Genomic DNA, 14616 nt, shown 5'->3' with positions numbered 1-14616 from the left:
CCCCACTACAACCAGCCCTGTCCTGTGACGTTCCACCAGCACAGTGATGTGACACCTGCAGTGGAGCCGTCCCTCATATATGGTCATGAATGGCGCTGGAGAAGTTCATTGGAGGACTGGGCTGTGTCGGAGGGGAGATAGCTCCCGATAATGTCTAAAAAGGTGCTGCTGCTTCGATTGGCTCCTCCTGTAGCTGGGGGGGCATCTGCAGACATATATTGCCCTCCCGTCATCATTGTTCCCACGAGTCTCTGGAGCTGTGGCAGGGAGTGTGGCACAGAGGGATGCGCCATCAGGGCAGGAGGCTCAGGATGGGCGCAGAGGGACTCCTGTCCCCTCAGACGCTGTGGCTGCTCCTCTGGGTACAGCTGTGCAGGGGTAAGTGCTGACTCCCTTGTCCCACCGCCCAGGGCCAGTGGGACAGGCCAGCCTGAGGATGGCTGGATTCACAGACACCCTGTCCTGGGGTACCATTTTGGACCCCCTTGTTCCCAGCACTCTGCCTCTGGAGCCAGTGGTGGCCTCACTGGTGATGGCAGCACCCAGAGATTCCCAGGCCACTGCCAACCTCTGGCGTGCCCCAGAGGGTTTGTGTGCTGCTCAGCGCCCCTTGTTCCAGGGGAGCCCTCACCCCACGAGAGCAGTTTGTGCCCCGCAGAGAGAAGACGATGGGGACTTCTGCAGTGGGGAGACGTCCTTCCTGGGGGGACTGGCCCAGTGCAGGGGCTGGGCTGACACCAGGAGAGGAGGGGATGTGTGATCCTGTGGATGGTCTCAGTGGGAACAGGGAAAGCCCTGGGGCTGGGCCGGGTTTGGATGGTGCTGGGGCAGGTGGTTTGCAGGGGAAGCTGCAGCCCTGGGTACACGGGACTGTTCAGGGTGTGCTGGGCTGGAGACAGCTGCTGCCCAGTGCAGGGCTGGGCAGTGTGTGGGTGGGCATGGGTGGGGGGCACGTGGCTGTTGGGGAGGGAAGAGGTGCCTTGTGTGGTGGGATGGAGAATGACCCAGCAGTGCTGGACGTGGGTACCCCCAGCCTTGCGCAGCTGTGGGGACAGAAGGGACCCTCACATTGCTCTGGGGACAGCCTGGAGGGGAGGGGGCTCCCACCCTGGTACCTCTGATTCAGTGCGGGCAGGAGGTTCCCCCAGACCTGCAGCACTGGGGCTCGGTGCTCTCCTGACTCATCCCGTGTTGGTGTTTGAAGGTGCTGCGGAGGTGAGGCTGGCGGATGGCGGCAGGCGCTGTGCTGGGAGAGTGGAGGTGAAACACCAGGGACAGTGGGGGACTGTGTGTGGTTACCACTGGAGTATGAACGACGCTGCAGTGGTTTGTAAGCAGCTGGGCTGTGGGTCTGCTGTTGGAGCTCACCGGTACGGACACTTTAGGGCAGGATCTGGCCCCATTTGGATGGATGATGTCGGCTGTAATGGCACCGAATTTGCCCTGTCTGACTGCAAACATGCAGGGAGGGGTGAACATCACTGTGGGCACATTCACGATGCTGGAGTGACATGTTCAGGTAAGCAGTCAGCCTGTATACATCGATGGCCTTGGAGGGACTTTTCAGAGAGCACGAGCGCTGGGCCCTGGGCAGAGGAGCAGGCGGCAAACAACCCCTCGCTGACCAACCCCAGGGCTCGGCTGTGTGGTCCCGCATTGCCAGGCTTTAGGAGATTAGCAACTGCTTGACTCTGGCTGTTGCTTCTGCACCACTGCATACACAGGCTGGTCCTGGGACATCCCTGAGGCTGTGACAGCCCTGTGGGGACAGGACCCCATGCAGGCAGTGCTGGCTCTGCAGGGGCTGAGCAGCTGCAGTTTCATCATCATCTGGGCCAGTTCTCCTGGGCCCCAACTGCTCACAGGGCAGCGGTGCTGGGGGGACCGTGCCGGGCAGCACAGAGGAGCTTGTGTGGGAGCCCTTTGTGTGAGCAGCACCTGTGGCTGTGAGTGTGTGGCAGACACACACCTTGGGTGCTCTGGTGGTGTAGACAAGGGAGGGAGGAGTCTTGGATGTGTTTCTGGCACCAGCCCTTCCCCAACAGCTTCCTCTGGGATGTGCAATGGGCACTTAGACCAAAACTTGCTTGGAGGTGATGTGGGACGTGGGCATGTAACTGACAGAGGGCTCTGGGAACTCCCAGTTTCTTTCGTGTATTTTTCCAGGATTTTTCCGTCTGGTGGGAGGGAAGAGCCGCTGCTCAGGACGTGTGGAGATCCATGATGGGGACCAGTGGAAAACTGTTTGTGATTCCCACTTTGGCCCCAAAGCTGCTGAGGTGGTCTGCAGGGAGCTGCAGTGCGGTCTGGCCCTGCCTGTGTCTGGAGGAGGTCACTTTGGAGAAGGGGTTGGTCCCATGTGGGATGGAGAGCTGCAGTGTGTGGGGAATGAGTCCCTCCTGTCCTCCTGCCCCACGGGGTCCTCCAGGGACCAGTTCTGCATCCAGATGAACAGCGCTGCTGTCAGCTGCACACGTAAGGACTCGGGGTGGGGTGTTGAACCCTGGGGTGAGTTCCAGCCTGAGGAGGGGACAGTTGGTGCTTGTGGAGACAAGGGAACTGGGGCATCTGTTCCCACAGGCTGGCAGAGACGTGACCTTCCTGGGGATCATTGATAACGGCAGATCTGGGTCGAGGCCCAAGGACAAAGAGGGGCCAAGGGCTGGGAGGGCTCCCTGGGATCAACATGTTGCTCCACAGCGGATACACAAAGGCCTGAGATGATGATCTGGGAGGTGCCCAGGGCGGACTGTGGTCCATGGCAGCTGGGGACCCTGGGAGAAACAGCAGCGGGTGCTTGGGAATCCCTAGGGATAGGTCTCTTGTCACGGTGCTGGCTGGGGAGGAGTGGGTGCACTAGTTGGGTCTGGGCCAGGGTCAGGTTGAAGGGTCTGTTATGGTGGAAGGAAGCGCCGAAAACGTTGGGGACATAAATGACCCAGCAGGGCTGGAGCTCTTCACTCCAGCCTTGCACAGCCCATGGGGATACAAGGGACCTCTGGCAACATATTGGGGACAGTCTGGAGGGGAGGGGACTCCCACCCTGACACCCACAGTGCTGGGGCTTGACGCTGATCTGACTGGTCCTGTGTCAGTGTTTGAAGGTTCTGCAGAGGTGAGGCTGGTGGATGGCGGCAGGCGCTGTGCTGGGAGAGTGGAGGTGAAACAGCATGAACAATGGGGGACTGTGTGTGGTGCCTACTGGAGCATGAACGATGCAGCAGTGGTTTGTAAGCAGCTGGGCTGTGGGTCTGCTGTTGGAGCTCCTCAGTACGGACACTTTGGGGCAGGATCTGGCCCAATTTGGATGAGTGATGTCGACTGTAATGGCACCGAATCTGCCCTGTCTGACTGCACACATGCCAGATGGGGTGAACATTACTGTGAGCACATTCATGATGCTGGAGTGACGTGTTCAGGTAAGGGGTCAGCCTGTTCTTCACCTTTGGGGCTGGGATGGGGGAAGGCACCTGGCTGTGCCCTCAGGGAACAAAAAGCATGAGCCAGAGAACGTGCCAGTGATGTTGGTCCAACTGCGGAGCTGGGACTGTCATTGCTCATGTTCCCAGTCCCTGGGAAAGCCCAGAGGGAACCTACCCCAGGGTGAACTAACCCTGCCACAGTGTCTCAGCCCCACCTCAGTTGGTGTCTTGGGCTGCACATGAATCCTCCATCCTGCCCTGGAGTGTCTGCTGGTCTTTGTCAGTCCTCACTCATTCTGCGAGATCCCAGCCAACAAGGCTGAGGATCCCTGAGCTGGAAACACCAAGAGGGAACATGCCGGCACCCCACACCTTGTAAGAAGAGCATGAGAGGGCTGATCACGCTGGGATGTTCCCCCTCAGGGACACGTGTACATCAATGGCCTTGGAGGGACTTTTCAGAGAGCACGAGCGCTGGGCCCTGGGCAGAGGAACAGGCGGCACACGGCCCCTCGCTGCCCAACCCCAGGCTTGGCTGTGTGGTCCTGCTCTGTGAGGCTTTAGGAGATTAGCAGCTGCTTGACTCTGGCTGCTTCTTCTGCATCACTGCGTGCACAGACTGGTCCTGGGACATCACTGGGGCTGTGACAGCCCTGTGGGGACAGGACCCCATGCAGGCAGCACTGACCAGCTGCCCAACCCCTCCTGCCTGCCCACAGCTCCCCACACTGACCCATGAAACAGGGTCTCTGCCAGCACTTACTGACTCTCGTCCGTGCTGCTGTCATCCTCTGAGGCAGCATGAGGCCAGGGGGACATGTGGGTCTCCTGTCCCATGCCTGGCCATTGGCCTGGGACCTGTGAACCTCTGGGCAGAGCACAGTGTCCCTGGATGAGAACATCCCCCTCGAGCAGGCAGGGGAGGACTCTGGACAGGCACCAGCCATGATAGCAGTTGTTCCATATGTGTGCTCTGGGACATCTCCCACCTAAAAGGAACCTCCCAACACCCCAGGAACACTCCTGGGAGCAGAGTGCATTTCTGGTGGAACCCAGGTGATGATGGTCCTGCCTGGCCCAAGCTCTGCAGGGGCTGAGCAGCTGCAGCTTCATCATCATCTGGGCCAGTTCTCCTGGACCCCAACTGCTCACAGGGCTGCGGTGCTGGGGGGACCGTGCCGGGCAGCACAGAGGAGCTTGTGTGGGAGCCCTTTGTGTGAGCAGCACCTGTGGCTGTGAGTGTGTGGCAGACACACACCTCAGGTGCTCTGGTGGTGTCGACAAGGGGAGGAGGAGTCTTGGATGTGTTTCTGGCACCAGCCCTTCCCCAACAGCTTCCTCTGGGATGTGCAATGGGCACTTTGGCCAGGGCTTGCTTGGAGGTGATGTGGGACGTGGGCATGTAAGTGCCAGAGGGCTCTGGGAACTCCCAGTTTCTTTGGTGTATTTTTCCAGGATTTTTCCGTCTGGTGGGAGGGAAGAGCCGCTGCTCAGGACGTGTGGAGATCCGTGATGGGGACCAGTGGAAAACTGTTTGTGATTCCCACTTTGGCCCCAAAGCTGCTGAGGTGGTCTGCAGGGAGCTGCAGTGTGGCGTGGCCCTGCCTGTGTCTGGAGGAGGTCACTTTGGAGAAGGGGTTGGTCCCATGTGGGATGGAGAGCTGCAGTGTGTGGGGAATGAGTCCCTCCTGTCCTCCTGCCCCACGGGGTCCTCCCGGGACCAGGCCTGCACCCCGATGAACAGCGCTGCTGTCAGCTGCACACGTAAGGACTCGGGGTGGGGTGTTGAACACTGGGGTGAGCTCCGGCCTGAGGAGGGGACAGTTGGTGCTTGTGGAGACAAGGGAACTGGGGCATCTGTTCCCACAGGCTGACAAAGGCGTGATGTTCCTGGGGATCATAGAGAAGGGCAGGGCTGGGCTGATGCCCAAGGACAAAGAGGGGCCATGGGCTGGGAGGGCACCCTGGGATCAACATGTTTCTCCACAGTGGTTACACAAGGGCCTGAGATGATGATGTGGGAGGTGCCCGGGGCAGACTGTGGTCCACGGCAGCTGGGGACCCTGGGAGAAACAGCAGCGGGTGCTTGGGAATCCCTGGGTACAGGTCTCTTCCTAGGGTGCTGGCCTGGGAGGAGTGGGTGCTCTAGCTGGTTCTGAGCCAGGGGCAGCTTGAAGGGTCTGTTATGGTAGAAGGACGTGCTGAAAGCTCTGGGGTCACAAATGTCCCAGCAGGGCTGGAGCTCTTCACCCCAGCCTTGCACATCCCGTGGGGATACAAAGGACCTCTGCACCATATTGGGGACAGTCTGGAGGGGAGGGGACTCCCACTCTGACAGCCACAGTGCTGCGGCTTGACGCTGATCTGACTGGTCCTGTGTCAGTGTTTGAAGGTGCTGCGGAGGTGAGGCTGGTGGATGGCGGCAGGCGCTGTGCTGGTAGAGTGGAGGTGAAACAGCATGAACAGTGGGGGACTGTGTGTGGTAACTACTGGGACATGAACGATGCAGCAGTGGTTTGTAAGCAGCTGGGCTGTGGGTCTGCTGTTGGAGCTCCTCAGTATGGACACTTTGGGGCAGGATCTGGCCCCATTTGGATGGATGATGTCGGCTGTAAAGGCACCGAATCTGCCCTGTCTGACTGCACACATGCAGGATGGGGTGAACATGACTGTGGTCACAATCTCGATGCTGGAGTGACGTGTTCAGGTAAGGGGTCAGCCTAAATAACTAACTTTGGGCCTGGGATGCAAGAAGTGACATGTCGGTGCTCTCAGCAAAAAACAAACATGGTAGATCTGGGCCTAGTGTGGCCAGTCATGCTGCTGAGCTGGGACTGTCATTGCTGGTGTAACTGGTCCCTGGGGAAAGCTGTGACATCCCTGTGGGGACAGGATCCCATGCAGGCAGCACTGACCAGCTGCCCAACCCCTCCTGCCTGCCCACAGCTCCCCACCCTGACCCATGAAACAGGGTCTTTGCCAGCACTTACTGACTCTCGTCTCTTCTGCTGTCATCCTCTGAGGCAGCGTGAGGCCAGGGGGACATGCGGGTCTCCTGCCCCCTGCCTGGCCATTGGCCTGGGACCTGTGCACCCCTGGGCAGAGCACGGTGTCCCTGGGTGAGAACATCCCCCTCGAGCAGGCAGGGGAGGGCTCTGGAAAGCACCAGCCATGATAACAGCTGCTCCATTTCTGTGCTCTGGGACATCTCCCACCTAAAATGGAACCTCCCAACACCCAGGAACACTCCTGGGATCAGAAGGAGCTTCTGTTTGTACGCAGGTGATGATGGTCCTGCCTGGCCCAAGCTCTGCAGGGGCTGAGCAGCTGCATCTTTGTCATCATCTGGGCCAGTTCTCCTGGACCCCAACTGCTCACATGGCTGCGGTGCTGGGGGGACCGTGCCAGGCAGCACAGAGGAGCTTGTGTGGGAGCCCTTTGTGTGAGCAGCACCTGTGGCTGTGAGTGTGTGGCAGACACACACCTCAGGTGCTCTGGTGGTGTAGACAAGGGAGGGAGGAGTCTTGGATGTGTTTCTGGCACCAGCCCTTCCCCAACAGCTTCCTCTGGGATGTGCAATGGGCACTTTGGCCACAGCTTGTTCGGAGGTGATGTGGGACATGGGCATGTAACTGACAGAGGGCTCTGGGAACTCCCAGGTTGTTTGGTGTATTTTTCCAGGATTTTTCCACCTGGTGGAAGGGAAGAGCCGCTGCTCAGGACGTGTGGACATCCGTGATGGGGACCAGTGGAAAACTGTTTGTGATTCCCACTTTGGCCCCAAAGCTGCCGAGGTGGTCTGCAGGGAGCTGCAGTGTGGCGTGGCCCTGCCTGTGTCTGGAGGAGGTCACTTTGGAGAAGGGGTTGGTCCCATGTGGGATGGAGAGCTGCAGTGTGTGGGGAATGAGTCCCTCCTGTCCTCCTGCCCCACGGGGCCCTCTTGGGACCAGGCCTGCACCCAGATGAACAGCGCTGCTGTCAGCTGCACACGTAAGGACAAAGGGTGGGGTGTTGAACACTGGGGCTGTGCCAGGGCTTGCGAACAGAGGAAGAACCAGGCTGGGTGGGTGTAGGACAGGAGGGATCATTGTACTGTCTACAGCATGAAAACCATGCACAAGGAGAAAGGCATCTGTCCCTTTGGACTCTCCACTGGCTGCCGAGGCTACAAAAGCACCAACCCACCCTCTCTCCTCCTCTGTCCCCAGAGTACACAGCATTCAGGCTGGTGAATGGCAGCACAGCGTGTGCAGGGAGGGTGGAGGTCCAGGTGCTGGGGACCTGGGGGACCCTCTGTGCCTCCCGCTGGGATCTCTCAGATGCCCACGTTCTGTGTCATCAACTCCACTGTGGGTTTGCTGAGTCCATTCCTGGAGGAGAGTATTTTGGGAGAGAAACCGGCCCTGTCTGGAGAGACTTGTTCCACTGTGACGGGACTGAAGCCCACCTGGGACAGTGCCCAGTGACCACCCTGGGGGCCTCCCCATGCTCCCACGGGAACAACGCTGCTGTCATTTGCTCAGGTGAGTGCTGGGAAAATGGTGCATTAGCTCCGCTTCCCTTTGTGGGAGACATGGCCACCCAAAGCTGGGTCCCATGACAGCGCCAGGCTGAATTTCTCCCTGGAGGATCCCTGGGGGGCTTTCCCTGGTCAGACTGACCGCTCTGCTCTGGGAGAGCTGAGGTCTGAACAGAGGCAGACACCTGTCCCCAGGGCAGCGCCTCAGGCCCCAGCACCACGGCCAGGCCTGTGTTCCATAGGATGAGCCCAGGACAGGTCGGTGGGGCTCTGCTCCATCCCTGTGGCTGCAGACAGCCACATCCCATCCCCACAGAGAGCCCTGCAGAGCCCCATCCCACCACCCAGCAGCAGCAGACCTGGGTGTGAGCTGCAGACAGGGCCTGGGCTTTGCCCTGGCTTCTCGTCAGCACAGGGCTCAATCTTGTCCTGTCTGGTCGGACAATCCCCCCTTGCCCTCCTCCCTGGAGGCTGCCGTGCTGCCCGGTGCCGCTGATGGCTGTGGCTCCTCTGCTGTCCCCAGGCCCAGCCGACTCTGCATCCCTGCGGCTGGTGGGCGGAGGGAGCCGGTGCGACGGGCGAGTGGAGATCTTCCAGCGCGGGACGTGGGGCAGAGTCCTGGACGACCAGTGGGACGTGCAGGAGGCCAGCGTGGTGTGCCGGCAGCTGCGGTGTGGAGAGGCAGAAAAAGCCTACAACCCCCCAAAGCCTGAGCGAGGGACGGGCCCCGTGGGGCTGCGAGGGGTCCGATGCGCAGGGCACGAGGCCAGCCTGACCCTCTGCAACACCTCCCTGCCCGGGAGAGCCCTGTTGGGAGGGGTTGTGGAGGACGTGGGAGTCATTTGCTGGGGTGAGCGGAGCTGCACGAGCCCCCAGATGATGGAGTGGGGGGGCAGCCACCCCCTGACAGCACCTGGGGTTTCTCCCCACTGCAGGGAGCCGGCGGGTCCGGCTGGTGAACGGGTCCGGGCGCTGCGCAGGGAGAGTGGAGATCTACTACCAGGGCAGCTGGGGGACCGTCTGTGACGATGGCTGGGACTTGTCTGATGCCACCGTCGTTTGCCACCAGCTGGGCTGTGGAGGGCCGGTGGAGGTGGCCGACTCTGCTCGGTTCGGAGAAGGCTCCGGGCACATCTGGCTGGACGGTGTGAACTGCTCTGGGTCCGAAGCTGCTCTCTGGGACTGCGCTGCCGGGCCCTGGGGGCAGCACGACTGCGGGCACAAAGAGGACGCGGGCGTCATCTGCTCAGGTCTGTGCTGGGAGATGTGCTGGGATCCTGGCTCTTGGAGAGGCTGGGATGCAGGGAAAGCCGGGCATGGCCAAGGCTGTCCCTGGCTGAGCCCCTGCCTGAGCCCAGCCTATGGACACCCATGCACGGGTGCCCTCAGTCCCACTGGGGTCCCCGGGGAGCTCAGCTGTCCCCCAGGGTGAGTGGGGAGAGCAGGGCTGTGTGTCCATCAGGGACTTCTCTCTGCCCTGGCTGCAAGGGGGACTTGCTGACCCTGCCCTGCCTGCCTGGCGGCCTGGGGAGTGCAGAGGCGTCCTGGCTCCCACAGCCCCAGACCAGCCTGTTCCTCTTGCTGCCTTTCCTCCCAGAGTTCATGGCCCTGAGGCTGGAGAACAGTGACGGCTGCTCCGGGCGCCTGCAGGTCTTCTACAACGGGACGTGGGGGAGTGTTTGCTCCAACGCGATGACTCCTGACACGGTGTCGCTGGCATGCAAGGAGCTGGGCTGTGGGGATGGAGGATCCCTGGAAACAGACCTGTCCTATGGCAGGGTGTTTGGCCCTGCCTGGCTGGATTACGTGCAGTGTGGGGAGAAAAACAACTCTTTTTGGCAGTGTCCCTCTGCTCCCTGGGACCCACAGTCATGCGATGACCTGCGAGATGAGACCTACATCACCTGCAATGGTAATTCTGAGCCACTCGGGTCCGGTGTCACCCCAGCTTCTGCTCCCCTCTGGGCACAGCCAAATGCAGAGAAAGAGCTTGGAGGGGTTTTCATTTCCATGTCAGACTCTTCTGCTGCTGGTGGCACAAAAGTGACCACAGCTCTCAGAGCCCCCCACGTCCAGCAGCAGTTGCCACCCAGCAGTGCCTGGAGGAGGCAGTGACATCTCCAAGTGAGGTCTCAGCAGAGACCAGATGGGGTTCAGAGGAGCCTCCCCTCCATGGACACCCCCTGCTGCTCTGTGACCAAGATGGCACACACAGGCATGACCAGAGCTAAGCCCCGCTATCTTCTGCACAATCCCCGAGCCAGCCCCTTCACCACAGTGTTTCCTTCCTCAGGGAGACGCCCAGAAATGCCCCCAGAGCCTTTGGCCCCGTGCCCCAACTCCACCAGCTGCACAGGTAGGGAGCTGCTCCTCTGTGTGCTCCTCTTGCCTGGCAGGGCTCTGCTGTCTGAGTGCCATGGCAGCTCTTTGCCTTCTCCAGACAGGGAGAAGATCCGTGCCGTGGGAGGCGAGGACGGGTGCTCGGGCAGAGTGGAGCTCTGGCATCACGGCTCCTGGGGGACAGTGTGCGATGACTCCTGGGACATGCGGGATGCCCAGGTGGCGTGCAGGCAGCTGGGCTGTGGCCCCGCGGTGTCTGCCCTGCGTGAGGCTGCTTTTGGGGTGGGGCAAGGCCCCATCTGGCTGGAGCGGGTGGAGTGCCGGGGGACGGAGTCGTCTCTGCAGGACTGCTGGGCCCGGCCTGGGGACGGACGTGCTTGCCGGCATAAGGAAGATGCTGCCGTGCGCTGCTCGGGTGAGCTGGGGCTGGGACCCCTTGCTCGGGTATTGGCAGGGAACTGGGGAAGGCCTTTCACCCACTTGGTCCTGGCACAGCCCCTGAGCTCCCGAGAGCAGGAATGTTCCTGTGGGGTGCAGCAGGCTGGTGCCACGCAGGGAGCAGCCTCGGTGGAACTGGATGTCCTTGGGCCACTGCCCATGGGGCCCTGCAGCTCCAGGGCCATCCCCTGGGCTGCCTGTGCCACCCTGCCTGCCACCCAGAGCAGAGGCCACGGGCCCTGTCCTGGGTCCCTTTCTAGCACTACAGGAGGGGCATTTTGGGCAGGATGTGTCAGGAACACCTACAGACACACATGGGTGTGTGGAGGGGAGGCTCCCTGGTACGTGCACTCCCACCCTCTCAGCCCAGCTCTCCTTTTCCTCCTCTGCAGCTGCACCCAGGACAGCAGCATCCCCACCCCAAGCAGGTAACTTGTCCTCCCCCCAGGGCTGGGTATCCCAGGGCCAGACTCTGACCCACAGCTGGGTGGAAGGGGCTCCTTGCTGGAGTGTGAAACTCCCAGGAGGAGGCACTGGGGTGTTTGTGTGGGGGTTGAGGAGGGCTGTAATGCACTCAGCAGGGTGGAAGCTTCTCCATCACTCTCCCCCTGGGCCCTCCACTGCCTGCTGCCTTGTGTGATGGGGGTCAGGACTGGTGCTGCCTCCACCTCTCCCAAGGCTGGTGCTGTTCTTCCATGTTCTTGCCCATGCAGATCCCACCCGGGGCCGTCCGACTCTCAGTGGGAGGATCTCAGTGCCCGTCATCATCTGCATCATCCTGGGGGCCCTTCTCTGCCTGCTCCTGGCCCTGCTGGCCGGGCAAGTGCTCAGAGCCAGGGCTGGGCGCAGAGGTGGGTCCTTCCACAGAGGTCCCAGTGATGCCTCCTGGAAGGGCTGTGGGTGCTGCGGGGGGTCAGTAAGGGGCACAAACAGAGCTGAGGGGATGAGACTGTGTGCTGCCACCTGTTCCACGCACCTCATTGACTGTCTGGCCATAGGGCACCAGCAGCAAAGGGTGGAGAGAGCCGAGAGGTGGTGGGAGCAAGAGATGGGGCAAGGAGAGAAATGGCAGAGCAGGACCAGGGAACATGTTATCCTGGGGGAAATGCTATCCTTTGGGAGATGTTATCCTGTGGGAGATGTTATCGTGGAGGAGATGTTATCCTGTGGGAGATGTTGTCCTGGGGAGATGTTATCCTGGAGGAGATGTTATCCTGGTGGAGGTGGCCAAGGCTGGCAGTGCTCTGGGTAGTGCTGGAGGGTGCCCTGGGGCAAACAAGAAGACAGGAGGAACACAGAGCAGCAGGGCCCATCTCCACGGTGTCAGGCCCCAGGCTGACCCTCTGCCCAGCCCTGCCTGCCCTTGGTAAGGCTGGGGCCCTACTATGGACTCATGGGGCAGACAGGGGTCAGCTCCAGGTGGAGAGGAAACATGTGAGCTGCTCTGGGGTCAGACAAGGGGGGATGACCCAGGGGCCAGAGGGGCTTGGGCGCTGTCTCCAAGGGTGTGATGCTGCCCCAGATCATCTCCACAGTGATGTGGCCCTCACTGGGGATGTGGCAGCTGTTCCTGGACAGCACAGTGGGGCTGTGCTGTTGGAGCAGTCCTGGGCTGGGCCAAGGAACAGGTCTGGGGGGGCACAGTGGGGTCCCATCGCCTCTCTGCCTATCCCTGTGCCAGCCCTGCCTCTGTCTCCAGGCTCCAGGACAGCCCAGGAGCTCTTCCCCGAGGCTGTGTATGAGGAGATCGGTTACAGCCCAGTGCAGGAGAAGCAGGCGAGGTTTGGTCGCTCAGGTGGGTGTGGGCACATCTGCAGGACCCTTTCCCCTGGCCCACCCCAGGGCTGACCCTCTGAAGCCCCCAGCCCGTGGTCCCTGCAGTGCTGGGGCTGTGTGGTCTGTGGGGAGAGCACCCAGGTCCTGGGCCCAGGAGAGGAGCTGCCTCCCAACCAGCTTTGCTGATCGCAGCTGGGCAGCCCCTCTCTTCCTGCCCCTGCACCCCACTTGACCAGTGAGGGATGAGCTGTCCTGGGGCAGCTCTGGGAGCACTCCTGAGACAGAGCTTGTCCCAGGGGAACAGGGTGAATTCCCAGCCCTCCTCCCCATGCAGCCCCAGCTCTGTGGGTCCCCCTTCCCCAGCAGCACTGGCCATGAGCCACATCAGTGGGCTCGCTCCATAACACCCGCTGCACATCTCTCCAGGCTCCTCTTCAGAGCAGTCCCTGACCCAGCTGCAGCCCTACCCTGGGTACCGTGAGGAGGAGGATGGTCTGGGATCAGCACCAGGTAATGAAGCAGGAAGGGGCTGATCTGCCTGCAGACAAGTGATGGACAGAGGTGTCACTGAGTGTCACTGTCAGATGGGGAGGACATGAGGGTCTCCTGTGCTGCTGCCAACACCAGTGCCTCCCATCCTCTGCTCTGCAGGATGTATCTTCTCACTGTCACCAGCTCCCCTCTCTTTTCAGATGTTCTTGTTCTGCATGGGGATGACCCAGCAGAGGGCTATGATGATGCCAGGGAGGTTTCTCACCCTGAGGAGGACGATGGCCCTGGACAGGGAGCTTGGGAAATGCCCAGGGTGCCAGAGGAGGGAGCAGGACCCAGGGATGCACCCAGAGGTAAGAGGGAAATTCAGCGCTGCTGGTTCCTGGGATGCCATCCCTGCTCACACCCTAGTTGCTGCTGTACTGAGACCTAAACCTCTTGGGAAGGGGAATCCTGCCCCAGGAGTTTCCCATGGAGGGACTGGAGGGTGGAAGAAGGAGCTGAATGTGGTGAGGAGCAGGGAGGAAGGTGGTGCACAGACCCCATGGGGTGAACTGCAATGTCCTGCATTGCTGCTTGCAGGGGGCAGCCTGTGCTCCCAGAGAAGTGCCGGGGTCCCTGGAGCTGAAGGAGACACCTCATCCCTGTCCCTGGGGAGCATGGGCTATGATGATGCTAAAGAGATCTCTCTGGCACATCCTTGTGAGGACACAAAGGCGGTGACAGAGCTGGGTGCACAGCAATCCCTGAGCCCCCGGCCAGGAGAGCCCATCCCTGCTGTGCAGGTGGGTGCAGCCGGGAGGGAGGAGAGGTCTGTGCAGCTGGGAGAGCCGTGAGCACCGGGGAACTGTCTCCCTTTGCCCATGGGCAGCAGAAACAGCCCAGAGTTTCCTCCATTTTTTCCCTGTTTTTACACTGTGCATCATATTTGTTCTCATTAAAAGTCTCAGTGGACTTTAGCCGGGATCTGGTTTGTGTCTGCCCATGCATCAGGAAATCTTCCTGAGTTTGATCAGGGGCAGCAGAGAAGAAAGACATGGCGGTGGGGAAGGGGTTTGTCTCAGGGACAACAGGTTTGGGGTCAGGCTGTGGGGCTGCTAGAGCCCGTGGTCGCTGTGGAATAATCCTGCTGACAGAGACGTTCCCATCCCGCTTTGTCACAGGCAGTTTCTAGTCAAAATGGCTCTCTAATAGGTGCCATGATGCACCCCAGTGCCCATTTCTTCACCCCAAGATCTCCCAGCTGCTCTTTCCCCCAGGCTCTGCCTGGGCCAGGCTGGTCCCACAGCGCAGAGGCCATGACAGAGCTGCCAATCAGGGTAAGTCGTGGGCTGTGACCCCGCAGAAGTGAACCCTAAGGTGGTCAAGGTGCCCTATAAACTCCAGATGGCTGCAAAGGTGATGATGGCCCACAGATCTCCTCCCGCAATGGTCAGGAGGCACATGGGTCCCCGAAGCCCGTCTTCATCAATGACTCTCCTGTTCTTGCTCAGCAACAACCTAGAAGGACTCTTTTGGAGCAGTAACAGTCATGCAGGCACTACCCCTGCAGCCAAACATTTTCAAGCTCATTCTCAAAGCTGAAAAGACAGTAACTTTGCTTGGACATAAAGTCTGTCCCTCTCCTCT

General features: G+C 60.6%; 1 protein-coding gene across 1 annotated transcript; it reads left to right on the top strand.

The window, feature by feature from the left end:
• Positions 1-311: 311 nt before the first annotated feature.
• LOC135999576 (scavenger receptor cysteine-rich type 1 protein M130-like) lies at positions 312-13823 on the top strand. Its single transcript, XM_065653140.1, has 14 exons — positions 312-378; positions 5815-6129; positions 7104-7412; positions 7631-7945; positions 8465-8791; positions 8877-9191; positions 9539-9853; positions 10247-10297; positions 10382-10696; positions 11112-11147; positions 11433-11570; positions 12419-12514; positions 13188-13340; positions 13570-13823. Exons 1-14 carry the CDS (start codon positions 312-314, stop codon positions 13821-13823), a joined length of 3006 nt encoding a protein of 1001 aa, XP_065509212.1.
• Positions 13824-14616: the final 793 nt, after the last annotated feature.

The sequence above is a fragment of the Caloenas nicobarica genome, chromosome 29 (genome assembly GCF_036013445.1).
Source record: "Caloenas nicobarica isolate bCalNic1 chromosome 29, bCalNic1.hap1, whole genome shotgun sequence".
Lineage (NCBI taxonomy): Eukaryota > Metazoa > Chordata > Aves > Columbiformes > Columbidae > Caloenas > Caloenas nicobarica.
The sequence above is the reverse complement of the archived record's forward strand: the minus strand, read 5'-3'. Positions and strand labels throughout refer to the sequence as shown.

Bases quoted from the DNA above. Each gene is read 5' to 3' on its own strand.
- LOC135999576 (XM_065653140.1), top strand. From the start codon at position 312: ATGGGCGCAGAGGGACTCCTGTCCCCTCAGACGCTGTGGCTGCTCCTC. The intron at 6,130-7,103 runs GTAAGGGGTCAG...GTATTTTTCCAG, and splicing joins TGCTGGAGTGACGTGTTCAG to GATTTTTCCACCTGGTGGAA. The intron at 11,571-12,418 runs GTGGGTCCTTCC...CTCTGTCTCCAG, and splicing joins AGCCAGGGCTGGGCGCAGAG to GCTCCAGGACAGCCCAGGAG.